Raw genomic sequence first — 27,036 nt, 5'->3', positions numbered from 1 at the left:
GCCTAATCTAAAGTAGGTGAAAGGTCTGCGGCGCTGGTGCTGCAGCTAGGGCGCCGGAGCAAGACTGCCAGGAACTGACAGGCAGACTGACGGACGGACTGACCATGGCAGACGAGCCAAAGACTATCAGCCCGCTCAAGAACTTTGTGGCTGGCGGCTTTGGCGGCGTGTGTCTGGTGTTCGTGGGGCATCCTCTGGACACCGTCAAGGTGAGGGGAGGTTGGGCGCGGGCTTGGGGAGGAGGCCTGAAGAGGGCTCAGAAAGTGTTCTTGGCGAAGCTCTGCCCCTGGACAGAAGTGGGGGCCCATATGAGCTTCCGAGAAAGGTCTAGAGACTCCCTTTCAGGAGTGGGCGGAAGCTGTACCTAGCGCCCCCAAAGAGCCAGACTGCGCAAAGTGAGCAGCCTTGAACTGCTTTTTCAGGAGCTCCTATTTAAAGGTCTTCTGTCCCGCAGTCTTCTGTCCCCGGGCCACTGCTTCTTGGATGGAAAAGAGAAAGCGGCTTTCTAAAGCCCTGGTTTTATCATCAAGGTTGAAACAGGTCCCTTGTAAAGCCAGGAGGACAACTAAAGACAGTGGTATGGTCATTCTGGAGATGTCATTTGACACACTACCCTGGGACCAGAGTGCTTCATCTCTATCTCTTTTGCATCTTTCCCTGCTCAACAAGGCATTTTCACTCTGTGACCCACAGTAGCCTCCATACCATACAGTGTAGAGATTCCCCTGTGGGAAATAATGAGATCCTCAATGGCTAAGCCCTTTCCAAGGAAAACACATGCCCAGCTTTACCAAGGGCCAAGCTGATCCATAGGCTAATGCTCAAAACTTCCTCGTGAAAAGACTGAGGGTACCTCAGTAGTAGAGCCTTCATGAATAAGGCCCTGGGTTCAATTCCTAGAACTGTGAAAAAACAAACAAAAGTTCTCCAGTGAGGAAACCATGGTCAAAGTCTCCGGGAGAGAGGAGACTTATGGTTTCCTCTGTCTTTTTTACATCACTTCTCAACTCTTCCCCTTGCAACACTTTAAGCAAGTCCTTGCTGGAGACCAAAGTCCACGTCCTGTGACTTTGCATTTGAAACTTTATCCTAGTTTTCTAACTTTATTTCTTGGACACAGACTTGAAGGAAAATGACAGGTCATAGTCGGGGTGGGCCTGTGGGCAGCAGACAGGTGTCTTATAGAAACCTACATGTGTGGGGTTTGTTAGGATGTTAGATCCAGTTTCCTTCTCCTTCCTTCCTTTCAGTAGGCTTGGCAATAGGTTGTATGATGTCTTTCAAGAGGGAAACTGCCCTGAGGTAGAGCTTGTACTGGGGTCATTCTATGACCAGGTTTAAAGCAGCTGGGCTGGTTAGGGCATTGTGCAACATGAAATCAGATGTTTATTCAGCACATGGTAAATACAGTGTGTGTTGGTGCTTCTCAGACAATGGTATATAGGGCCTTAAAAAATAAAAGGCTCTTGGGCTGGGGCTGTAGTTTAGTGGTGGGTGGAGCACTTGCCTAGCATGTGTGAGGCCCTGAGTTCAATTCTCAGCACCACTTATAAATAAAGTAAAATAAAGGTCCATTGACAACTAAAAAAAAAAATTTAAAAAAATAAATAAAAGACCCTTATTTACTGCCTTATGTATATATTGCTTCTATCTCCCTATCCTCTTGTTCTTGATATTACTCCCAGGAAGGGCCCAGTGACCTCTGTATTGAATTGTAAATGACTGAAAATACTCCTTGGCATTTTGACATTCAGAAAGTCTCTTTTTAATTAAATCAAATCCACCAATTGCTGACTGTTCTCCTTTTGGCTTCGGAAAGTTAAATTGGCCCAACTAAAACCTAACCTTGAAGTACTTTCAAGGGTTCAAGGCAACTGACCTGTGGCCCATATATCCTAATAAGCCAAGAACTGCAACACCACAGAGATGGGACTTGGAAAAATTCTTAGGGTAGACATTGAAGAGCTGGCTGAATTCTGACTGAAAGAGTAGGGAGACCCAGACAATTTGGCATGGGAAGGTATCTTACTCCATTTTATGCTACTGTAGCAGAATCTCTGAGACTAGGTAATTTATAAAGAATAGAGATTTATTTCTTATAGTTTCAGACCTAGGAGGTTCAAGATCCAGGGGCCCACATCTAGCCAGGGTCTTTGTACTGTGTCTTCCCATGGCAGAAGGTGGAAGGGCAAGAGCACAAGAGATTGATCTCAAGCCTTGAGCCTTTCTGTAGTTGGCATTAATCCATTTATGAGGGTGAAGCCTTCATGATCTAAACACCTCCTATATGGCTTATATGCATTTGGATTAAGTTTCTAAGATATGTTTTTGGCAAGAGTGAAGGCAAATGTGGGCTTGAAGTAGGGTGTCAGAATATAAAATAACACCAACTGAGGACTTTAAAATTCTCACTGGTTGGGATGGCTGGTGTCCTAATGACAGGTATAAGGTTTATTTAAAAAAAAAAAATCAGGCGCAGTGGTGCATACTTGTAATCCCAATAGCTCAGAAGGCTGAGACAGGAGTATCTCAAGTTCAAAGCTAGCCTCAGCAAAAGTGAGGTGCCAAGCAACTCACTGAGACCCTGTCTCTAAATAAAATAGTGTTCGAGTACCACTGAGTTCAATCCCCAGTACCCCCCCCAAAAAAAAAATCACAAAAGAGTATCAATCAGAAATCCTGTTTTTTAAAAAATTGAACTCAAAACTTTTTGCATGCTAGGCAAGCACTGGCTCAAGTCAGTTTTTGATCCACTTGGCTCACCTTGGAAGTTATGACTGGCCATGAAGAACCTGAAGGCCAATATAAGAGATTCTGGATAAAAAATAATGGTAGCCTCTGTTCATTTCTACTGTTCTATACCATAAACTCAGACTTGCATGTTACCTTTATTACCTAGGGAATGACTTCTGTACTGTGGCCTGGAAGGCCCTAACAAATGCATCAGTGAAAAATTCTAAAGAAATAAAGGGGGCTGGAGTTGTAGGTCAGTGGAAAAGCACTTGCCTAGCATGTTTGAGGCACTGGATTTGATTCTCAGCACCACATATAAATAAATAAAGTAAGGTCTATTAAAACTAAAAAAAAAATATTTGAAAGAAAGAAAGAGAAAAGGAATAGCCAGGTTTGGTGGCACACAGATATAATCCCAGAGATTTGGTAGGCTCAGACTAAAGGATGGCAAGTTTGAGACCAACATGTTAAAAAGGATGTTTTAGAAAGGTTAGTATGGTGGTATGCTTAAGAAGGATTTAAGCGGAATAGTGAGCAGGAAAAAAAACTATAGAAGTAACTGGGTGCATCAGTTATTTATTGAACTATAACAATTTAACCCAAAACTTAGTGGGTTAAAACTGAATCTTATTGTACCTAGATATTTGATCAGACGTTATTCTGGGAGTGAGGGTGTTTTTGGATATTAACATTTGAATAGTAGAGTGAATAAAGCAGATCTGCACTCCCTAATGTAGGTGGACCTTGTCCAATCAGGTGAAGGCCTGAATAGAAAAGTCTGTTAAAGGAAGGTGCTCCTGTATGCCTGCTTGAACTGAGACATCAGACTTTTCCTGCCTGCAGACTCATACTGAAATATTGGATCTTCTTGGTCTCTAGCTTGATGATGGCAGATCTTGGAACTTCCCAGCCTCCATACTGGCATGATCCAATTCCTTATAATAAATCTCTTGAGTTATATATCTCCTATTTGTTCAGTTTCTCTAGATAACACTGACCAATATAGTACCCAAGAGAATTGAAAACACATCCATATAAAAACATCCATATAGATACACGAATATCTATAACAGCATTACTGGCACACACTTATAATCCCAACTATTAGAAAGCTGAGGCAGGGTGATCCCTTGAGCCCAGGAGTTCAACCATAGGAGACACGCATTCTCCAAAAAAAAAAAAAAAAAAAAAAAGTAGCAAAAACACAACTGTTATCAACTGATCAATGGATATACAAAAGGATATAGGATATTATTTGCCAATAAAAAAGAATGGGGCGGGAGATTTGAATGGAAGGCGACGCTAAAGTACGCTGACTAATGGTCAGTCGACGCTCAGTCGACAGCCAGTCTCTAACTCCCAAACCTTGGGACGCCCGGCGGTGAGGCGCCCCGCCCCCGCACCAGCCCCCGCTGCAGCGAGCCTCCTTGGGTTCTTCTTCGGGTCAATACAGTCGGCTGAGAATTGGCTGGATTAATGAGCAAAAAGCTGCAGAAGAACACAGACCTCTTAATAAGGAACTACCCCTACAGCCGCCTGGCAATAGAAATATGAATGAAATTCACACGTGGTGAGTACTGCAGATGGCAAGCCCACGTCCTGTTAGCCCTTAAAGAGGCGGCAGAAGCATTTTTAGTCCACCTCTTTGAGGGTGCTTACCTCCTCTCCTCTTCCCCAAGGAGGTGCAGCTGGCCAGGAGGATCCACAGCATTGAAGAAGCACTTTGCTGAACTCCTGCAGCTTTGGCTCTGGATGTTACCTAGGACTCTCTGGAGCTACAGCTAGACCTGAGGTCTTGCCTGGATTTTGCTCTCTCTGAGCAGTGTGTGCCTGTTGCCCTTTAAATTTTCTTTATGAAGGAGAAGACTGCTTGTTTCCTCTGTAGCAGAGATATTATAGGAGACAATCAACACAGTTTCAAAGGCCTGAAAAGACTTAGTTGTTTTGTTACTCATATGACTCTTAAAGGATTTTGAAGACATCAATCTGCTATGTTATAGGAAAAGGATATTTACTTATTATTTTAGATCTTTCTGTACTATATGCATTTTTTTTACCATATGTATATTTGTACTTTTATTGAAAATGTAATGGAAAAGAGCAATTCCATTTGTTGCATGAAAGGTTCCAACTCTCCTCACGTACAAATATCTGCCTTCCAGATTAATATCATTGGTGCCTTCAACAATGTGTTGCTTTTAAAAATTAAATTGGGAGTTGAAATAGAAATAATTTTTTTGTTTTGTTTGGTTTTGGTGTTAGGGATCAAATCTAGAGCCTTGTACATGCTAAGCATACACTCTACTCCCAGCATGAAATTTCTCTGATTCCTCCTAGCAAATTCCAATCAAAATAATTCAGAAATTCTATCTCATAGAATTTAGCATTTTATTCTTAGTTATAAATTATAGATATATCCATTCAAGATTTTATTTTATTTTTTAAAATATTTATTTTTTAGTTATAGGTGGACACAATATCTTTATTTTATTTGTATGTAGTGCTGGGGATAGAACTCAGTGCCTCGTGCATGGTAGGTGAGTACCTCTGAGCCACAGTCCCAACCCTCAAGATTTTATTTTATTCTAATTAAAAAAATTTTTTTAGTACTCGGGATTGAACCCAGGGGCACTTGACCACTGAGTTACATCCCCAGCCCTTTTTATTTTTTATTTTGAGATAGGCTCTCACTAAATTGCTGAAGTTGGCCTTGAACTTGTGATCCTCCTGCCTCAGCCTTCCAAGTGTCTGGAATTATACGCGTGTGCTGACAAGGTACCCGTCATCAAGCCAGGATTTTTTTTTTTTTTTTTAGAGAGAGAGAGAGAGAGAGAGAGAGAGAGAATTTTTTAAATATTTATTTTTTAGTTTTCGGCGGATACAACATCTTTGTTTGTATGTGGTGCTGAGGATCGAATTCGGGCCGCACGCATGCAAGGCAATGGTGCTACCGCTTGAGCCACATCCCCAGCCCAAGCCAGGATTTTTTTTTTTAAATATATATATTTTTTAGTTCTCAGAGGACACAACATCTTTGTTGGTATGTGGTGCTGAGGATCGAACCCGGGCTGCACGCATGCCAGGCGATCGTGCTACCGCTTGAGCCACATCCCCAGCCCAGGATTTTTTTTAGTAAATATTTTTTAGTTGTAGTTGGACACAATACCTTTATTTTATTTATTTTTATGTGGTGTGAGGATCAAACCCAGGACCTCACATGTGCTATTCAAGCACTCTACATCTGAGCCACAACCCCAGCTCCATCAATCAAAGATTTTAAAGAGTTATTTCAATGTTTTTACAATTTTTACAATGTTTCTTCTTTGTGGAGAAATAATAAAAATAATTCTTTAATGAAAAATTAAAATGAAGTTATTGTTTTAGCACACAAAGATTATACCATATTTTTGTATATTAAGTTCCTCAGTTGCACACCATTTGCAAACAGCCACAATGAAAACAAGATAATCAAGGGATGTGGTTTTGCCTCTGGAGTAGAAAGGAATGGAAAAAAACCCTGTCCTTCTGTTACTAAATGCAATTTAAGAGCTTTCCAGAGAAATGGGAAATGCCACCCAAAGATCTGAGAAATTGTGAGTGATGAAAATGAGTAGTGAGTGCAGATTACTAATAATGATGTGTTGGTCAGCTAAATTCAGAGACAGACCAAAGGGAAGCACCGAATTTTACTTTCAGTAAATTTTAGCCCTTTGTAAAAACTTCTTCTCATTTGACATCAAGTCATATTTATGCAGATATTTGAATAAAGCTTATCTATCCATGAATATATTTAGTGTTCTTGTGAGAGTATCATTGATTAGAAGATTACAGATTTTCTCTAGTTTTTTAAAAATATTTATTTTTTAGTTGTAGTTGGATACAATACCTTTGTTTTATTTATTTATTTTTATGTGGTGGGGAAGATTGAACCCAGGGCCTCTCACACAATAGGTGAGCGCTCTACTGATGAACCACTACCCCAGCCCTCTAGTTTTCTTTGACATTTCTTTGCTTTTGAAATTGTACTTAGCGGTATTTCACTACAATACATAAACATCATACTCAAGTGCCAGGCAGGACTTGTGCTTTCTGCATCACATAGTATTTGTATAATAACATGAGAATAAGTAATTTACATCATGATGTTACATAATGTTACAATTTACTGTAAAAAAAAGGAATGAAATACTAATGAAATAAAAGAGAAGTCCTAATTTATAGGTTAAGGGAATGCTAAAGACATGTACAGAGGTGCAAATTTCCCTGTTCAGTTTGATAGACAGTGGGGCCATTGCCACGGACAGATAGATATGATTCTGGAGGGTAATTTATTTTAACTTCTGGTTTCAGGTCCGACTGCAGACACAGCCACCAAGTTTGCCTGGGCAGCCACCAATGTACTCTGGGACCATTGACTGCTTCCGGAAGACTCTTATTAGAGAGGTATGATATCTAGTGCTGCCCATTCCTCTTACTCATAGGAACACATTCAAGGAATTGTTTTGTTAACCCCTCCCCAGGTGATAGGACAGCTTTGATTGTGCTGGAGGTCTGTTCCACATGCTAGGACATAAGTATTCTATTATTATCTGTTCTGTAGTCATTGATGATTTCAGCTACGTTCTATACAGATGAGTGAAGTCAATAAAATGTTTCTGTTTTGTAAGGCACCATTGAGAACTAGGAATAATTGAAGATATGAAATGGATGGAAATCACATTTGAGTCAATCAGTTTGACAAGGCTTCATATCAGAAGTGCATGTGAAGTACAGAGGAAAAGTCAGCCCATCTTTGAAACACAGAGGTCAACAGAGTTTCCATAACCCTAGACAGAGACATTTGATTGGTTTGGAATTATTTGATTATATACCACAGAGCCACAACCCCAGCCCAGAATTCTTATTTTTTATTGAAGTGATAAAGGTCCTTAGTTCCTTATTGAAAGGCTTATAACTAAGTAACAGAGTGGTCTTTATCTCTTCTCATTCTCCAGAGGTAGCTACTTTTAGCTCTTTCAGTTATTTATGTTGTTTTTACCTATTTATAATATACATTTACTACTGTATTTTATTTACCTTTACATATCTATCTATATCTATATTTATCTATATATAAATTTTTTAAACTGGGGATGGAACCCAGGGGTGCTTAATCACAGAGCCACATTGCCAGCCCTTTTATTTTTTATTTTAAGACAGGGTCTTGGGGCTGGAGATGTGGCTCAGCGGTAGCGCACTCGCCTGGCATGTGTGCGGCCCGGGTTCGATTCTCAGCACCACATACCAACAAAGATGTTGTGTCCGCCGAGAACTAAAAAATAAATATTAAAGATTCTCTCTAAAAAAAAAAAAAAAAAAAAAAAAAAAAAAAAGACAGGGTCTTGCTAAGTTGTTTAGGACCTTGCTAAGCAAGCCTTGTTAAGCTGGCTTGAAATTTTCTTTTTCTTTTTTTCTTTCTGGGTTTATGTTTGTTTGTTTGTTTGTTTGTTTGGGGGGAGATTGAACATAGATGTGCTTAACCATTCAGCCATACCCCTGACCCTTTTTATTTTGTATTTTAAGACAGGGTCTCACTAAGTTGTTGAGGGGCCTTGTTAAATTGCTGAGCCTGGCTTCAAATATACAATCCTCCTACCTCAGTTCCCCAGTTGCTGGGATTACAGCCATGTGCCACCATGCCTGGCTGGCCTTGAACTTTGAAGTCTCCTGCTTTAGCCTCCTGAGTTGCTGAGCTTATAGGTGTGTGCCACCATGTCCTGCTTTTTTATACATTTTTAATGTATTTTAACTACCTATTAGTGTTAGATTATATTATTATTTTTTAAAATTTATTTTTCAGTTTTAGGTGGACACAATATTTTTTTTTAAGAGAGAGTGAGAGAGGAGAGAGAGAGAGAGAGAGAGAGAGAATTATTTAATATTTATTTTTTAGTTCTCGGCGGACACAACATCTTTGTTGGTATGTGGTGCTGAGGATCGAACCCGGGCTGCACGCATGCCAGGCGAGCGCGCTACTGCTTGAGCCACATCCCCAGCCCCACAATATTTTTATTTTACATTTATGTGGTGCTGAGGTTCGAACCCAGGGCCCCATGCATGCTAGGCTAGCACTCTACCACTGAGCCACAATCCCAGCCCCAGAGTTAGATTATTTTAATTCTTATACTTTCTATCCCTTCTTTCTGCCCCCTTGCCCATCCATATAATTTTATCACATTTTGTCTTTTATTTCAATCTGCTTTTTTGTTCTTGTTGCTGGGGATTGAACCCAGTGCTTCAGGAATACTAAGATGATTAGTATTTTCTATCACTGATTCACAAATCACTATTTTCATTATTATAGTTTTATTTTTTTTTTAATTTTTTTGTAGTTTTAGATGGAGAGCATGTGTTTATTTTATTTATTTTTATGTAGTGCTAAGGATCGAACCCAGTGTCTCACATGTGCTAGGCAAGCACTTTGCCACTGAGCTACAGCCCCAGCCCTTCATGATTATAGTTTTATATTTTTTTTTCTTTTAATCAAGTAATGTTCTATGGTATGGATGAAGACATCCCTTGTATAACTTTTTGTTTCCCATGGGATTGGATTAGTAATTCTTGTGTCAATTTCCTTTGCTTCTTGTTCTTTTTAATTTTTTAATTGACACAGCAAAATTGTATCTATTTATGGGGTACCACGTGAATTTTTTTTTCTTTTTTTTTTTTTTTTTTGGTGGGGTTCTTTTTTGTCTTTTCTTTTTTGGAACTGGGAATCAAACCCAGGGCTTTACATATGCATGGTAAGTGCTTTGCCGCTGATCCACATCCCAGTCCCCATGTGAAGTTTTGATACATGTATACATTGCATAATGTTCAAATCACAGTGAGTATCTATTTCCCCTCAAATATTAATCATTTCTTTGAATTGCTTCTCTTTTGTCATTCTGTATCCTAAATGCTTCATCCTGGAGTCTTCCATTCTTCTACTCCTGTGTGAACTGGCTGCTTCTCAGGTCTACCATACCTAGTGACATTCTATAAATCTACTTCATCTCCCTTGGACTGGATCCTTAGTCTCCCAAATCCCAGGTGTTCTTCTTCCTGGGTTTATTATCTTGTTAGGTTGTGATAGCAAATTGTCTGCCTAATTAATTAATGATGATTTTTTTCCCTTTTTCTTTTGTACTCAACCACTGAACCACATCCCCAGCCCTATTTTGTATTTTATTTAGGGTCTCACTAAGTTGCTTAGTGCCTTGCTTTTGCTGAGGCTGGCTTTCAATTTTTTTTTTAATATATATATTTTTTAGTTGTGAATGAATCTTTATTTATTTATATGTGGTGCTGAGAGTCGAACCCTGTGCCTCACACATGCCAGGCAAGTGTTCTACCACTGAGCCATGTTCCTAGTCCTGGCTTTGTACTCTTTTTTTTTTTTTAAGAGAGAGTGAGAGAGGGGAGAGAGAGAGAGAGAGGAGAGAATTTTTTAATATTTATTTTTTAGTTCTCGGCGGACACAACATCTTTGTTGGTATGTGGTGCTCAGGATCGAACCTGGGCCGCACGCATGCCAGGCGAGCGCGCTACCGCTTGAGCCACATCCCCAGCCCTGGCTTTGAACTCTTTTTTTTTTTTTTTTTTTAGAGAGAAGAGAATTTTATTTTTAATATTTATTTTTTAGTTCTCGGCGGACACAACATCCTTGTTGGTATGTGGTGCTGGGGATTGAACCCGGGCCGCACGCATGCCAGGCGAGCGCGCTACCAGTTGAGCCACATCCCCAGCCCATGGCTTTGAACTCTTGATCCTCCTGTTTCAGCCTCCTGAGAGGCTGGGATTATAGGTGTATGCCACCATGCCCGGCTGTCTAATCATTTATTTATTTTAAAATATTTTTTTAGTGTAGTTGGTCACAATGCCTTTATTTTATTTATTTTTATGTGGTGCTGAGGATCGAACCCAGCGCCTTGCACATGCTAGATGAGCACTCTACTGCTGAGCCACAACCTCAGCCCCTGTCTAATTATTTGCCTATTACATAGTTACTTTCATTACCACACTGTACTCATGAAAATTGATGTGCAGTCTGGACAAAAATCACATCTTAATACTCAGAAAATACAGAGAACTGAAGTGTAGCTCATTATTGGAATGTGTGTTTTGTATGTATGAGGTGGTAGGTTCAATCCCCAGTACCACCAAACATCAAAACTACCTTGGAAAATACAAAAATTTCTTTCTTTTTTATTTTTATTTTGCCATCAGGGAATGAACCCAGGGGTACTTTGCCACTAAGCTATATCATCAGGCCTTTTCATTCATTTTTAATTTTGAGTCAGTTTTGATAAGTAACTGACTGATTTCTTAATCACTTGTAATATCATCCCCAAGGAAATCAGATAACATTGAACTTCCTATTTTGTAGCTCACCCCCCCCTTAATAATCCCTTTCATATCACAATGTGATTTTATGGCTGCATGATAGTTCATTTATGGTATTCTTATTCTTATTTCAGCTGTTAAGTTTTTTCCAAAAATTTCTTTCTTTCTTTCCTTTTTTTTTTTTTTTTTTTTTTTTTGGTACTAGGGATTGAACTCAGGGGCCATCAACCACTGAGCCATATTCCAAGCCCTTTTTTGTGTATTATTTAGAGACAGGGTCTCACTGAGTTGCTTAGTGCCTCACTGTTGCTGAAGCTGGCTTTGAACTCACAATCCTCCTGCCTCTGCCTCCTGAGCCACTGGGATTACAGGCATGGGCCACCGCACCCAGTTGATGTCATTCTTTTCACATCTGAGTTTTTTTCTTTGTTTCTTGTTTTGCAGTTTTGGGGATTGAACTCAGAGATACTGTACCATTGAGACACATCCCCAGCCATTTTATTTTCAATTTTGACATAGGGTCTTGCTAAGTTGCCAAGACTGGCCTGAACTTTTAATCATTCTGCCTCAGCCTTCTGAGAGTCACTGGGATTACAGGCATGTGTCTGTAGTACTTCTTTAAAGCAAATTCTAGAGGGAGAATTTCTGGGTAAAAGGGTATGCTATGTTACTAATTGCCAGATTGCCTTCTAGAATGGAAACTATTTCTGGCTTCTGCAGTGTAAAGAAGACAATTATTTCTGATACATGTGTGTATTTTCTTCCTTTTAAAGTTCTTGTTTATAGAAGATAGGAAGCCACAGGTTAGAGGTCATAGCTTTCCTGTTTTAGTGATATAAAAAGTAGAGGTATCTGTAAACAATTTCTGTTTCTGTGATTCCTTACAGGGCATCACGGGGCTATACCGGGGCATGGCTGCCCCTATCATCGGGGTCACCCCTATGTTTGCTGTATGCTTCTTTGGGTTTGGTTTGGGGAAGAAACTACAACAGAAGTCACCAGAGGATGTACTCAGGTGAGTACTCACAGGCCTAGTACACTTGATGCTATTCTGCTTGGTGGTTTGACATGAGTTAAAAGGAAAGTTTCTTGACAAATAGGCAGTGGCTGTCTCATGGTCTCTCAGGACTGACTCCTAAGAGTTCCTAAAGGGAAAAGGAAGAAAAAAATCCCTTCCCTGCCAGATTTTCATGTCTTATATGAGGTAATATGGATTACTGGGGATCTTAGTAAAACCAACTGTACATGCAGTTGGGAGGTCTGAATACTAAAATATGTGTAAAATGCTGTGAGAAGCACCTGGTATGGTTGTAACTACAGCAACAAGCTTTGCTTTCTGTCACTTGGTTGAGGAACTTTTGTTTTATTTCATTTTTATAATGCAATTATAATATGATTATGATTATAAATAATTTCTTATGAAAGTGAAATAAGTTAGTGTATTTTTTAATAGTACTAGGAATTGAACCCTGGGATTCTCTACCACTGAGCAATATCCTTAGCCATTTTTATTTTCTTATTTTGCAATAGAATCTTGCTAAGTTGCTTAGGCTGGCCTCAAAATTATAATCTTCGTCCTTCAGCCTCCTGAATTGCTGGGTTTATAGGTATGCCCAGCAGGCCTAGTGTAAAGTTTATTCAAAGAAAATCCACTTAACCAGAGTGGTACTATATGCCTGTAATCCCAAAGAATCAGAGACTGAGGCAATAGCATCATAAGCTCAAGGTTTACTGGAGCAACTTAGTAAGGCCTTGGCTTGTTAAATAAAATTGAAAAAGGCTGGGGATGTTATTCAGTGATAGATGCTTGTCCAGCATGTATGAGGCCCTAGGTTTAATACCCAGTACTACAAAAAAACAAAAACAAACTTTATGAAGTTGAATTGAGTCATAAAGAGGTAGCAGAATCAGAATAATAGCTCAAAATTTTTAAAATCTTTTAATGAAAACAGATGGGTGTCTCAAGATGCAAGGGAATTCTGAGTGGAAACTTGGGTTGATAATGTCCACGTAATATGAGGCATTCGGGTGACAACCTCTGGGAGGACTGCAGCCAGCACAGGAACTGCTGAGGCTGGATAGGCTTGGCATCTATGAGCTCAAGGGAGGAATCCCTATGTGCCATGTGGTTGATTCTGTCACCATTTCAGGTCATGGTGGGCTGAGTGACTGTCTAGTATATAGATATTGGTTCTTTTTTTTTTTAATATTTATTTTTTAGTTTTTGGTGGACACAACATCTTTGTTTGTATGTGGTGCTGAGAATCGAACCTGGGCCGCACGCATGCCAGGCGAGTGCGCTACTGCTTGAGCCACATCCCCAGACCTAGATAGTGGTTCTTGTAACAGGAAACTATTTCTGGTGTTCATGTGACCCTCGGAATGTGCCATGCTTCTATAAATAACCACAATGGCTACCAAATGTGAGGGGTTATTTTGAAGCTGTTTGACTATTGGTAGTCCAAGTGTTTCATGGACACATGTTCAATCTGAACACCTGGTCTTCTAGCATATGTACCTATTCACAAGCTGTACCAGGACCATGCCTATGGGCTGTGTTCCTGTACAGTCACATCAGCTGTCAGAGAAATAACCTGTGCCTGAACAAAGCCGAAGACACTCAAGACATCACCTGCATAATCCTGTCAGCCCTGCTGTATTCACCTTTTTTCCAGTGGTGTTTGGGGATGATGCAGAAAGGAGTGTTACCAGAGCCTTGGGGTAGAAGCTCAGAAAGGCCCAGTATTCATAGTTCCCTCCCTGGGATGGGAGTAGGAAGTGAATGGCCGAATAGGCCAGGTGATCATAGTGTCCACAAGGTGCCCTGTGCACATACAGAGATCCCATCCAGAGCAAAGTCAAGTCCTCTGTCCCAGGATATAAGGTGTGTCCAGCCTAGGGTTGGACATTCTGAAAAGAAGAGAGCACGTTGGTCTTAAAGAGGAAATTTAGTCCCTGAGAGGACTCCTCTAAGGACAATAGTGTAAACCGGAATTTTTTGTTTTGTTTAGTTTCATGGATTGAACCCAGGGGCATTTAACCACTGAGCAAAGCCCCCAGTCCTTTTTATTTTTTTATTTTGAGATAGGGTTTCGCTAAGTTGTTTAGGGCCTCGCTAAGTTGCGAAGGCTGGCTTTGAGCTTATTATTCTCCTGCCTCAGCCTACCAAGTCATTGGGATTTCAGGAATATGCCACTGTGCCTGGCAAAAAGTACAACTTTGGAACTGGCTATGAATGAAAGCAAGTCTCTTGTCTGTTCAATAGTCAGCCTATATGCTTGCCTAGTATGTCTGAGGTAGACATGTGAGTCCTGCCTGGAATGAGTACTTGGAAAAACAGGGCTGTGGAAGCTAAGCTGGACCTGTACGTAAAGGGAAGAATCTATTGTAGGTCTCTCCCAACTGCCATTTGGCATTTGTTCCCTAGGCCTTGGGTTTTTTTTTTTTTTTTTTTTTTTTAGAGAGAGAGAGAATTTTTTAATATTTAAGTTATCGGCGGACACAACATCTTTGTTTGTATGTGGTGCTGAGGATCGAACCCGGGCCGCACGCATGCCAGGCGAGCGCGCTACCGCTTGAGCCACATCCCCAGCCCCGGCCTTGGGTGTCTTTGGGTGGGACTGGCCTGAAGGCTCAGTTATGAGACACTTGGGCTCAGCAGGATCTTGGGGCTCAGGCCTATGTGAAGTTTTTCAGCAACATTTGTTAAGTTGTGGAGACTATTAAAATGCTGAATGTGGTTTTGTGCCCCTTTGTCTCTAGACCACAGTGGTATTGCTATTCCCAAAGAGAAAAGAAGGTGCTAGAAGTGGCATAGACAACTATGGTGATAGACAGTTGGAGCTTCAGGTCCTCCTCATACTCAATGTGGTGATTTTGTGGGAGCCAGAGTGAGAACCCATACCTCTGGCCCCCAGGGAACCGTTCCTCACACAGGGGCTACAGGAGCCATTATCCTAATTTAGTACCATCCCTAACTTAGTCTTTTTTTTTTTTTTTTTTAAGAGGAGAGAGAGTGAGAGAGAGAGAGAGAATTTTTTTAATATTCATTTCTTTTTAGTTATTGGCGGACACAACATCTTTGTTGGTATGTGGTGCTGAGGATTGAACCCGGGCCACACGCATGCCAGGCGAGCGTGCTACCACTTGAGCCACATCCCCAGCCCCCTAACTTAGTCTTAATTGGGCTCTTACCATACATTCGTTGTAACTGGCCTGCCCATCGCTCAGCCTGTAGAGGTGGCCACAGACACTCATTTTTCTTGGCTTTGAAGTGGTCCTGCTTGAGTCTTGGCTTAGAGCATTCTCAGGCCCTTGGAGGTCTAGGGGAAATAAGATTGGAGGAGAACAGGGGTCTCCTGAGGTCCAGATTTTGGGTTAAAGCCTTTTCCTGCCAATAGCCCAGCATTTTATAGATGGGGAATCCAGGCTCTGAGAGGCCTGGGAACTTGTCCATAGTCACTATGGTAGTTCCAGAGGTGGAAACCATGTCATAGTATAAAGCTTTTTCCATAAATGAGGGATTCTGACTGTACACTTCGTGTGAGTGGGCCTCGTGACCAGGCTCCCGTTGTTCTTGCTACTGAGATCCTTGATCTGATCTTTTTGATAACAGAATATTCTTTGGAAATTGCTCTGTTTTTGGTCCTGGGGATTGAACCCAGGGGCACTTAACCACTGAGTCACATCTCCAGTCCTTTTTATTTTTTATTTTGAAACAGGGTCTTGCTAAGTTGTGGAAGCTGACTTTGAACTTGGGGCCTTCCTGTCTCAGCCTCCTGAGTCACTGGGATTACAGGCATATGCCACTGGGCCTGGTAGAACTTAGATTTTATGTGAAATCTGATTTATTTGTGGCTGTGCTTCTTTCCAGTATAAGTTCTTATCTTTTTCTTACAAAACATCCACTTTGCTGGGATTGCTTTGTCTTTGGTGGTTAATCACAGGTGCTCATTTCTGGTTTTTGTTTTCAATGCAGCTACCCTCAATTATTTGCAGCTGGGATGTTATCTGGTGTGTTCACTACAGGAATTATGACCCCTGGAGAACGGATCAAGTGCTTATTACAGGTAAAGGTGTGATATGTGGGGAGGCAGCTAGCTTTCTCCATTAGTGTACAATTTTGTGTGCGTGTTTATATCCTTTTACCCTTTGAAAAGGCTTTAGGTAGGTGTGTAAGACAATTTTAGAGCCGGGTACAGTGGCGCATGCCTGTTATCCCAGCCCCAGGGAGGCCGAGGCAGGAGGATTGTGAGTTCAAAGCCAGCCCCAGAAACAGCAAGACACTAAGCAACTTAGTGAGACCCTGTCTCTTAATAAAATACAAAATAGGGCTGGGGATGTGGTCTGTGGTTGAGTGCCCCTGAATTCAATTCCTGGTACCAAAAACAAAACAAAACAAATTTCAGTGTTTACAGGAAAATGAAAGCAATTTTAATAGAATTGGAACCAAGACACTACATGAAATTAGGAAAATGTCATACCGGGGCTGGGATTGTGGCTCAGTAACAGAGAGCTTGCCTCACATGTGTGAGGCACTGGGTTCGACCCTCAGCACCACATAAAAATAAATAAATAAAAGTATTGTGTCCATCTACAACTAAAAAAAAAAAAAAAAAGTCATACTCATGACACATCACCACCCCAGAGCTACCCACTTTTATTAGCAGCCATTTTAGGAACTCTAAAAGGTGAGTCATGCTTCATCAGAAGTAGAAGGGAAGCTGCTCCTGCTTGAGATGTTGTGTGTCTCTGTAAACTTCCCAGAAGCCCAGTACCTTTAGTGTGTAAATTCTATAATTTTGTAATTTCAAGAATGTTTAAATGGAATGATAAGTATGTACTTTTCAGAACCACATTTTCAACTCAGTATAATTTTCTGGATATTTGTTCAGATTGCTGCGTCTGTGAATAGTTCATTCATTTTTATTGCTTAGTCATAGTTACAGGATAGATGGATCACACTTTAGCTATTTTTCCATAGAAGGACATCTGTGTTATTTCTAGTTTGGGGCCATTTTGAAAAAATTGGTATAACATTTATATATAGATATTTTGTGAGAAAATAACTATTCCTTTGAGATAAATGCTTTGGAGTACAATCACTTGGTTGCATAGTAGTTTTATCTTTAGGTTCTTTTTCTTTCTTTTTTTTTAGTTGTAGATAGACATAATACCTTTATTTTATTTATTTATTTTTATGTGGTGCTAAGGATCGAACCCAGTGCCTCATATGTGCTAGGTGAGCGCTTTATACCACTGAGCCACAACCTTAGCCCCTTCCCAGCCCTTTTTATTAAAAAATAAAATGTCTTGAGACAGGGTCTTGCTAAATTGCTTTTGTTGTTGTTATTGTTGTTGTTTACATGCATTTTGGATTGCTATGTCTTCTTAGTGGACTAATCTTTTTACCATTATATAATCTCCCTCTTTTATCATTATATAATGCCTCATATTTTGATTACCACATTATTTACTTCCTGCTGTTATAAGTTTACTTCTTTAATTGTTTACTTTTGTTCAGAGAATTTCCTTTTGCCATTCCTTCTTTCTTTTTTAAAAAAATATTTTATTTTTTAGTTGTAGATGGACACAATATCTTTATTTTATTTTATTTTTTATATGGTGCTGAGGATCAAACCCAGGGCCTTGCATGTGCCAGGCAAGTGATCTACAGCTGAGCCACAACCCTAGCCGTTCTTTTGCCATTATTTCAAATGTTCTTAGTTTTCTTTCATCTGAGAATGATTGATTTTCTACTTATTTGTGAAGGATATTTCACTGGATATAGGATTCTGGGTTGACAATTGTTTTTTAAAAAATTTATTTTTTAGTTATGAGTGGATATAATACCTTTATTTATTTATTTTATTTTTTATTTTTATGGGGTGCTGAGGATCGAACCCAGTGCCTCATGCATTGTAGGCAAGCGCTCTACTTCTGAGCCACAACCTCAGCCCCCGACAATTCTTTTTTTTTTTTTTTAAGAGAGAGAGAGAAAGAGAGAATTTTTTAATATTTAGTTTTCAGTGGAAACACCATCTTTATTTTAGTTTTTTATGTGGTGCTGAGGATCAAACCCAGCGCCCTGCACATGCCAGGCAAGGATGCTACCGCTTGAGCCACATCCCCAGTCCAACAATCCTTTTTTTTTAACACTTGAATAATACTGTGCCATTTTCTTGAGACAGTCCCGCTAAATTGCTTTTTGTTGTTGTTGTTTACATGCATTTTGGATTGCTATGTGTACTGACTATTTTTTTAATCCAATATTGGGGAGTGAACTCAGGGATGCTTTACAACTGAGCTATATCCCATTCCTTTCTTTTTTTATTTTTAGAAAGGGTATCACTAAGTTGCTGAGGGTGGCCTTGACTTTACAATCCTCTTGCATCCTCTTGCCTCAGCCTCCCAAGTCGTGGAGATTCTAGGCCTCTGCTATCACTTGGCCACTTCCTTCTTATCTCCCTTTCTTCTGTCATTCAAATTGCTGTTTTCCTATAGGAAAGGTGATTTTTATCCACTGCACCCCAGCTACTTTTTTTTTTAATCTTTTTTTTTTTTTTTAAAGAGAGACAGAGAGAGAGAGAGAGAATTTTGTAATATTTATTTTTTAGTTTTCGGCGGACACAGCATCTTTGTTTGTATGTGGTGCTGAGGATCGAACCCGGGCCTCAAGCATGCCAGGCGAGCATGCTACCGCTTGAGCCACATCCCCAGCCCGCCCCCAGCTACTTTTAAGAGTTTTTTCTTTGTCTTCAGTTTTCAGAAGTTAAGTTGTGATGTTTCTTTTTTTTTTTTTTTTTTAACTTTTTAATATTTATTTTTTAGTTTTTGGCGGATACAACATCTTTGTTTGTATGTGGTGCTGAGGATCCAACCCAGGCCGCACACATGCCAGGCGAGCCAGGCGAGCGCGCCACTGCTTGAGCCACATCCTCAGTCCCCAAAGTTGTGATGTTTCTTGACATAGATTTCTTTAGTTTTATTTGTTTGGTATTCACTGAACTTCTTAATAAGTTTATGTTTTGACAAATTTGGGAAGTTTTTAGCAGTTATTTCAGTTCTATCCTGTGAGAGGCCAGTTTGAATGATTCACATTCTCTGTCCCGGCCGTCACTACATCTCATAGTGACCTGGACACTGCCCCGTTCCCAGAAGTTTGAGAACACGTCTTCAGACATTGGCATGTCGCCCCATGGATTTAGCTATGCTCACCTCTTCCTTTGTGATACTCCCCCTTTGCCCTGTTTGGGATAGAAGGTTCAATGGAAGCACTTTGTGTGTCCTCTTCTATTGCTCTGCCTTTGGGTGTGGCCTTCCTAGATGTCAGTCAACCTGCTGACAGCAGGCATCAGGAAGCTAGACTCAACCCCCTGAAACCTGACCCCTTGCTTCATTTGAATAGCTTCTCCTCAATAAAAGGGTTCAGCATTCGCCTGCACTCTCTCTTTTTGCAGACCCTTAAGGTTAGAGGAGCTATCACAGGACCCCAAAGAAAAACATATCTCTGTCTCTTATGTGGTTATTTTGTGCAGCCCAGTTCCTCTGGAGTGACTTGAGTGTTTTAGTCGTGAGGAACAGGACACTACCCTTTTTTTAGTCCCATCCTGTTTTCTCTTCTTCTGAAACTCTGAAGATAGAAATGTTAAGTTTTATATTATAACTTCAGAGTTCCTTGAAGTTCTGTTCAGTTTATTTCATTCTGTTTTCTTTTCTGTTGTTTAGAATGACTAATTTCCATTGTTCTCTCTTCTAATTCACCAATTTCCTCTGCTCTCTTTTTTTTTCTACTCTGCCATTGAGTGAGCTATTCACAAAATTTTTATTGCACTGTATTTTTCAGCTTTAAAAGTTCCATTTGGTTCTTTCTTAAATCTTCTATTCCTCTTCTGAAACATATCTATTTCTTTGTTGTGGCTTTCTATTTTTCATCATTTCAAACATGTTCATAATTGCTTTTTAAAGGTTCTTTTGATCATGGCTGCTTTAAAATTGTTGTCAGACAATTCTAATAGCTTTGATATCTTAGTTGGCATCTATTGCTTTTCTTTTTTGGTTCAGTGTAAGATTTTCTGGTTTTGAGTGTGACAAGTGATTTTTCTTTTCTTTATTTTTGTTTGTAGTACTGGTGATTGAACCCAGGGGTGTTCTAGCACAGAGCTACATACCCAGTCCTTTTTATTTTTTATTTTGAAATAGTGCTACTAAGTTGCCCAGGCTGGCCTCAGACTAGTGATCCTCCTGCCTCAGTCTTCCAAGTAATTTTTCTATTGATAGATGGATATTTATGTATTATGTAGAAATTCTAGGAACTTTCTGTTTTAGCTGACTTTCTCTGTCAGTACCCTAGCAGAGATGGGAAGGATGAAGCCTTGTTATTTTTAGGTGGAGGCAGAAGCCTAGGCTTCCCATTTGCCTTGGGTTCTGTTGACATCTAGGGCATTTTTTTACTACTGGGTGTGGGAGTTCCAAAGTCTCTACTGATACTATGGGGTGGGAGAGTGATGGTTACCGGCTATCAGGGATGAAAGTCCTAGTTCCCTACTTGGTCTTTGCTGACTCTACCCAGTAGCATGTTGCATGCTTGCATGCTTCCTTACAACCTCATAAGAGTGGAAGTCTAGGCTTCCCACTTGTTTTTTTGCTGATTATGCAGGGGAGGCCAAGGTTTTTCTATGGTGTTTGGCTGGAGTAGAGAGCTTAATGTCTAAAAATTTTCTCTCTAGACTGTTCCTTTTTTTGGCCCTTCATGGAGAAGGTCTTTGCAGCTTTGTTGTATCTTCTTTTTGGTTCGTGCCAGTTTCTGGGTTCCCAGTCCTTTCAGCTTCAAGTCTTGAGTTAGAAGAGACAAAAAGAAAACTCTGGAAATTCACCACTTTATTCCTGAAGTCTTAATGTCCCTTGTAGCTGGTCTGATATCTCTTCTCCAAACTTTCAGAGTCTTTTATGTTTGTTTAAAAATCAGTATCCATAGTTTTCTTGTTAGATTTGGCATCGTTTCAGAAGCGAAAATCTGGATATTGATTTTGTTCTAAGGAATATTTTTGTTCAGTAGCTTTGAACATCAATATTTTCTCTTATGACTTTTTTTAATTGTAATTGGACACAATACCTTTATTTTATTTTATTTTATTTTATTTTTTTTTTTAAAGAGAGAGTGAGAGAGGAGAGACAGAGAGAGAGAAATTTTAATATTTATTTTTTAGTTCTCGGCGGACACAACATCTTTGTTGGTATGTGGTGCTGAGGATCGAACCCGGGCCGCACGCATGCCAGGCGAGCGCGCTACCGCTGAGCCACATCTCCAGCCCCAATACCTTTATTTTATTTGTTTATTTTTATGTGGTGCTGAGGATCAAACCCAGAGCCTTGCATGTGCTAGGTGAACACTCTACCACTGAGCCACAAACCCAGCCCTCTCTTATGACTTTTTTCATTTCATTTATGCCTAAAGTCCTTTTCTACTTCTAGATCAGACATTGATCTATCTGTACTCTTCTCTTGTACTTCCCTACTCTGCTGAGCTACTACTTTGTCTCTTCCCTCTTTTTAAACCCCTACCCTCTAGTGTATGACCTGGTATTTTAATTGGGATTTTTTGCTTCTGTGATCAAAAGACCTGATAAGAATAATATAGAGGAGGAAAAGTTTATTGGGGACTCATGGTTTCAGTGGTCTCAGTCCATAGATGGCTGAATCTGTTGCTCTGGGCCCAAGGCGAGGCACAACATGGTAGAAGGGTGTGGCAGAGGAAAGCAGTTCAGGCAAAGGCACCAGGAAGTAGAGAGAGCTGCATTCACCAGGGACAAAATATAAACCTTGAAGGCACACTTCCAGTGACCTACCTCTACCTCCTTCAGTCACACCTTCCCTGCCTGTAGTTACTACCCAATTAATCCCTATCAGTGGGTTAATTCAATGATTAGGTTAAGGTTCTCAGAACCAGTCATTTCACCTCTGAAAAATTCTTGCATTGTTTAACACATGAGCTTTTGGGGACACCTCATATCTAAACCATAACACCTGGCTCCTGCTTAACTGAGAAATCTGAAACCATCAGGAGAGGACTTCATCAGATGCCTTCTATCAGTCACCACCACCTGTCTATGTGATGGTACATCCATACATGACCTGATTGTTTTTACCAAGGATGACCTGTGCTTTTATTAGACCCCTGGCTGTCTGTGTATTGGATCTTATCCCTTCTTGTCCAGCCACAGGCATTGCTTTCATATTTCCTCTTTCTTTCTCCTTCAATATCAGTTTTTCACTCCCCACTGTGTCATTCTCATTAGTAATAAAAACATAAACATGTTTATGTTTTTGTTTTTTGTACCAGGGATTGAACCCAGAGATGCTCACTGAGCCACATCCCCAGCCCTTTTTATATTTTATTTAGAGACAGGGTCTCGCTAAGTTGCTTAAAGCTTCACTAAATTGCTGAGGCTGGCTTTGAACTCACAATCCTCCTGCCTCAGCCTCATGAGCTGCTGGGATTACAGGCATGCACCACCATGCCAGGCCATGCTTATGTTTTTTATCTTTTTGTGGTGCTGGGAATCAAACTTAAGGCTTCATTCATGCTAAGCAAATGTTCTACCCAACTCTGTCTTAGGATCTCTTGAAGTTGCTGAGGCCCTTGCTAAATTGCTGAGTCTGGCCTGAACTTGCGATCCTCGTGCCTCCTGATTTGTTGGGATTCCATGTTTGTGCTACCATGCTGAGCTCAGCCCTTTATATTTATTGTTTTTGAGACATGGTCTTGCTAACCTACTATCCTACTGCCTCAGCCTCCTGAGTAGCTGGGATTATAGGCATGCACCATCATGCTCAGCTAGATCTGTTTGACTTTGATGTTGCTGTTTCTGACCTGATGACCTTCTCTCCCTCTCAGATTCAGGCTTCTTCAGGGGAAACAAAATATACTGGTACCTTGGACTGTGCAAAGAAGATATACCAGGAGTTTGGGATCCGAGGCATCTACAAAGGGACTGTGCTTACCCTCATGCGAGGTAACCTTTGAGGGCCTCATCTGAAGTCACCTGGGGAGGTCACCAGAGGAAGGTATACCACAAAAGGTCCTGAGAGGATTTCCATATTAGTGTTGGCATATGCCACAACTCTGCCAAGACCATAAGTGTTTGACTTGGTTTTAGGCAATCTCACCCTAGCTTATATGGACATAGAAGGATGGAAGGACCTTCTATTCTTCTTGTGTGTCATCAGGAGTGTAAATCATGACAGTGGTGGTTGAAAAGGATGGGCTAGTAGATGAAAATCCTGGCTGAAGGGATGAGTGACTTGGTGATTTCCTGGGGTGTGTGTTTGTTTTCAGTGCTGGTGATAGAACCCAGGGCCTCGTGCATGGCTATACCCACCAGCCGTCTCCAAATCACCAGATTGATTTTGAGAGGCAGGTTCTGCTGGGGTGGAATTAGAAAAAACAGCGATAATCCTACTCTTATCCTGAGATGGCAGCTTAAAGGAAAGCCAGATTTATTACCTGTGGTTACAATTACAACTTCTTAATACAACTTCTTAACATATCAGTGGTGATTACAGCTCACATATGCTAGGCAAGCACACTACCATTGAGCCCCAACTGCAGCCCTGGAGGGGATTTTAAAGATGAAATGTATATTTATACTCACTTATAGCAGTGCTTGGGCCAGAGCAACATCTGATAACTGCAAAGTGATTAACAAATATGATGTGGCTGCTGAGGAACTTCTCAGGAAATCTTTTTTTTTTTTTTTTTTTTAATTTTTTTTAATTCTCGGCGGACACAACATCTTTGTTGGTATGTGGTGCTGAGGATCGAACCCGGGCCGCACGCATGCCAGGCGAGCGAGCTACCGCTTGAGCCACATCCCCAGCTCTCTCAGGAAATCTTGAATGTTCCAAAATCAAGCTTGCCTCTTCTAAGTACAAGTAGTTTATGGAGGTTTTATAGACTAATTCACCTCTTTTTTGCTATTAACAGATGTTCCAGCCAGTGGAATGTATTTCATGACATATGAATGGCTGAAAAACATTTTGACTCCAGAGGGAAAGAGGTGAGAACATTAAATATTAGAAGCCACTTTCTCCATTCATGGATGGGTTGGCTACTTTTTCCATTCATGGATGGGTTGTCCTCTCCTGTGGGTAGTCTGAAGGAGCAGAGGTGACATTTTGTTCTTCCTACATGTACCCTTTCCTTTCATGTCTGCTGAGGTCCAGCTAATACCTCTTACTTTGTGACTCACCAAGTGGAACAAATATTTGAAATAGGCTGCCTCCAAGAAGTGGATGGAGAGTCTTGCCCTTGGATCTCCTCTTCAGCCAGTTTCTCTCTCTCAGTAACTTCCTTGTCTGCAACAGGGGGGATGGTCTGAACACCACACTTTCACAGTCTTTGTCTGACTGGGGTTGTGGTGGTTGTTCTACAGTGTCAGTGAACTCAGTGCACCTCGGATCCTGGTGGCTGGGGGCATTGCAGGGATCTTCAACTGGGCTGTAGCAATCCCCCCAGATGTGCTCAAGTCCCGCTTCCAGACTGGTGAGTGTGGTGGTTGTGGATAGTTAGCACTGGCTATCCCTGGTGTGCAAAACTCTTAAGACCCTGGGATACTTTTTCTTTCCATGTAAGCACCCAGCATCTGTCTGACTAACTTTCTACCTCACAGTCATTCATGTCCCAAGAACCTTAGATTCATTTTCTTGTCAGCCTAAGCAAATAAATGATATAAGTCAAATCCAAGCCTGGTGTGGCAGCTACACTTGGGAGGTTAAGGAAAGACTGCAAGATCTAGGACAGCTTGGGTAATTTAGTGAGACACTGTCTCAAAATTTAAAAGGTGGGGGTGGCGCTGGGGATGTGGCTCAGTGGTAGAGCCCCCTTGGGTGCCCAGTACTGGAAAAAATAAAGAAGTCAAATCCATTCTTCCTCCCCTGCATAACCAGAAAGCTTGCTTTTCTCTTTACTTTTAAAAATTTTCCTCTTGCTTTCTCCATTCCTCTTCTCCCCTTCTCTCCTCTCCTTTCCTCCCCTTGCCCCTCCCCCATCCCTCTCCCTCTATTCATGCTAGGCTAGTCCCTAGCATGACTAGAACCCACTGAGTTTACCCCTATTCCTTTTTCATTCTTCATCCCTCTTGATTCTGGCCCTGACTTTACAGGAAGACTTAACTCTTAGATTGTTCCCATGAGGGTTGCCAGAGTAAGGTCAGGAAGCTTCCTGAAGCCTTAAAAATTGGTTTCTACCCCACAGCACCTCCAGGAAAATATCCTAATGGTTTCAGAGATGTACTGAGAGAGCTGATCCGGGATGAAGGAATCACATCCTTGTATAAAGGGTTCAATGCAGTGATGATCCGAGCCTTCCCAGCCAATGCAGTGAGTAGCTGTCAGGGGTTGTAATTTTCATTCTGGACTCAGAGCAGGGTACATATGAGCTGGCTTTTGCTTGTTCCTGGGATTGCATTAGAGACTCAGTTTTCCCCCTAGTCCATCTTTAGCCACAGTCTCCTTTATTTGCTCATTTTCCTGAAGCTGTCAGAAGGATCTGCCTTTAAGGTTCTCTGGGGTAAGGGGATTTTATATCCTGATCTGGCCATCAGAAGTGGGCAATTGTAGGACCTGTTTTCTTCTTCTTTTAGGAATGAAAGTATAGCTTGCTTTCTTGATTTGGGATGGAAGTGGGGTTAGGGAGGGGTTCTGGTCTTAACAGGGCCAGCCAAGCATGGTGCTATGGGTGGTATATCTGAATAGTCATACTCTTGTTGGCTTTTTTCTTTCTCTCAACCCCTTCTTAGGCTTGTTTCCTTGGCTTTGAAGTTGCCATGAAGTTCCTTAACTGGTTGGCCCCCAACTTGTGAGGCTGAAGACTGTTCAAGACTTCTCGATGCTGGAAAGTGTTGTTGAGGAGAACCAGAGGGCAGGACTAGGCAGTCCTGAAGGGTGATGGGAGGGGAATGGTGGGATCAGACCTCTGTGCATGGAGTTGGTGAAACTATTGCCTTAATGACGTCCTCTACCCTGTATAACTTGAGTGCCATTTTGAAACTTGAATTCACTCTTGTCAATTTAGGGGATCTCAAGAGAATATGGAGATGAAATAAGTAGCTTCTAGAACAGATACCACTGTGGCCAGAGTGCTACATTGTGTTGACTGCTAGCCCTACTATACCCAAAATGTTCCTTGATAAAGAGGTAATCTCAGCCTCTCATTGGCATCACTATGCGGATTTTCAGCTAGCTAATCAGTTGATTGATCTTCAATCCCTAGCCAGGAAAACCCAACTGATGTCCAGGGTGCCATCTAATCCTGGGATGCACATAAAGATGTGGACTTATTTAAAGACCATATTAGTCTATAAAAGTGGACTAGGTGGATATACCTAGTAACAGATAACCTGTTAACCATTGGATTTTTTGTTTAACGCAAGAAAATACACAAAAATAAAGCTAGAGTAGCCTAATTTCCCAGGAGGAGGTGAAGAATTTTCCCTCCTACCCAGTGAGGACAGTACCAACATACTGGGATAAGTGTGAAAGCCCAAGATATATGAAGGTTCTTTTTTCAACTTTTTTCTCATGAAAGCACCCAATTTTACAGGAAACAATAAATATTGTTTCTAATTTTTGCATTGTGTGATATTTTTTCTTGCAATTCTGTGACATTTCAGCTGGCAATCTGTGTCCATGGTGGAAGTTATTAGGAATCCAGTATCATTCCCTGGGAGCCTTAGGCAAGGCCTCTAGCAGGTGAAGGAGGAAGTTGCCCAGACTTCTCTGATTGCCTTAAGTACTCAAGGAAGGGTGGAGAGAACAGGGTGACTTGATCTGCAACTTCAAGGAAGGAGGCTTTATTCCTGGGAAGATATTTTCTATATGATCAGATAGGAATTAAGATCAAGTAGAAAATATAGTTTTTTAAAGATGAAAATTTCAAGT

The 27,036-nt window shown here is 40.9% G+C and overlaps 1 protein-coding gene across 1 annotated transcript; it reads left to right on the top strand.

Moving 5' to 3' along the window:
* Positions 1-26,723, top strand: Slc25a20 (solute carrier family 25 member 20). The gene is made up of 9 exons (XM_026383838.2): positions 1-209; positions 7,084-7,176; positions 11,985-12,112; positions 16,076-16,166; positions 22,994-23,111; positions 24,083-24,155; positions 24,531-24,640; positions 25,352-25,476; positions 25,896-26,723. Exons 1-9 carry the CDS (start codon positions 105-107, stop codon positions 25,956-25,958), a joined length of 906 nt encoding a protein of 301 aa, XP_026239623.2. The 5' UTR covers positions 1-104; the 3' UTR covers positions 25,959-26,723.
* The last annotated feature ends 313 nt before the right edge of the window (positions 26,724-27,036 follow it).

This window comes from Urocitellus parryii, chromosome 2 (genome assembly GCF_045843805.1).
Source record: "Urocitellus parryii isolate mUroPar1 chromosome 2, mUroPar1.hap1, whole genome shotgun sequence".
Classification (NCBI taxonomy): Eukaryota; Metazoa; Chordata; class Mammalia; order Rodentia; family Sciuridae; genus Urocitellus; species Urocitellus parryii.
The sequence above is the reverse complement of the archived record's forward strand: the minus strand, read 5'-3'. Positions and strand labels throughout refer to the sequence as shown.

Excerpts from the sequence above, each read along its gene's own strand:
- Slc25a20 (XM_026383838.2), top strand. The coding sequence starts at position 105 with ATGGCAGACGAGCCAAAGACTATCAGCCCGCTCAAGAACTTTGTGGCT. Across the intron at positions 23,112-24,082 it reads TGTGCTTACCCTCATGCGAG|ATGTTCCAGCCAGTGGAATG; the intron begins GTAACCTTTGAG and ends TGCTATTAACAG. Across the intron at positions 24,156-24,530 it reads TTGACTCCAGAGGGAAAGAG|TGTCAGTGAACTCAGTGCAC; the intron begins GTGAGAACATTA and ends GTTGTTCTACAG.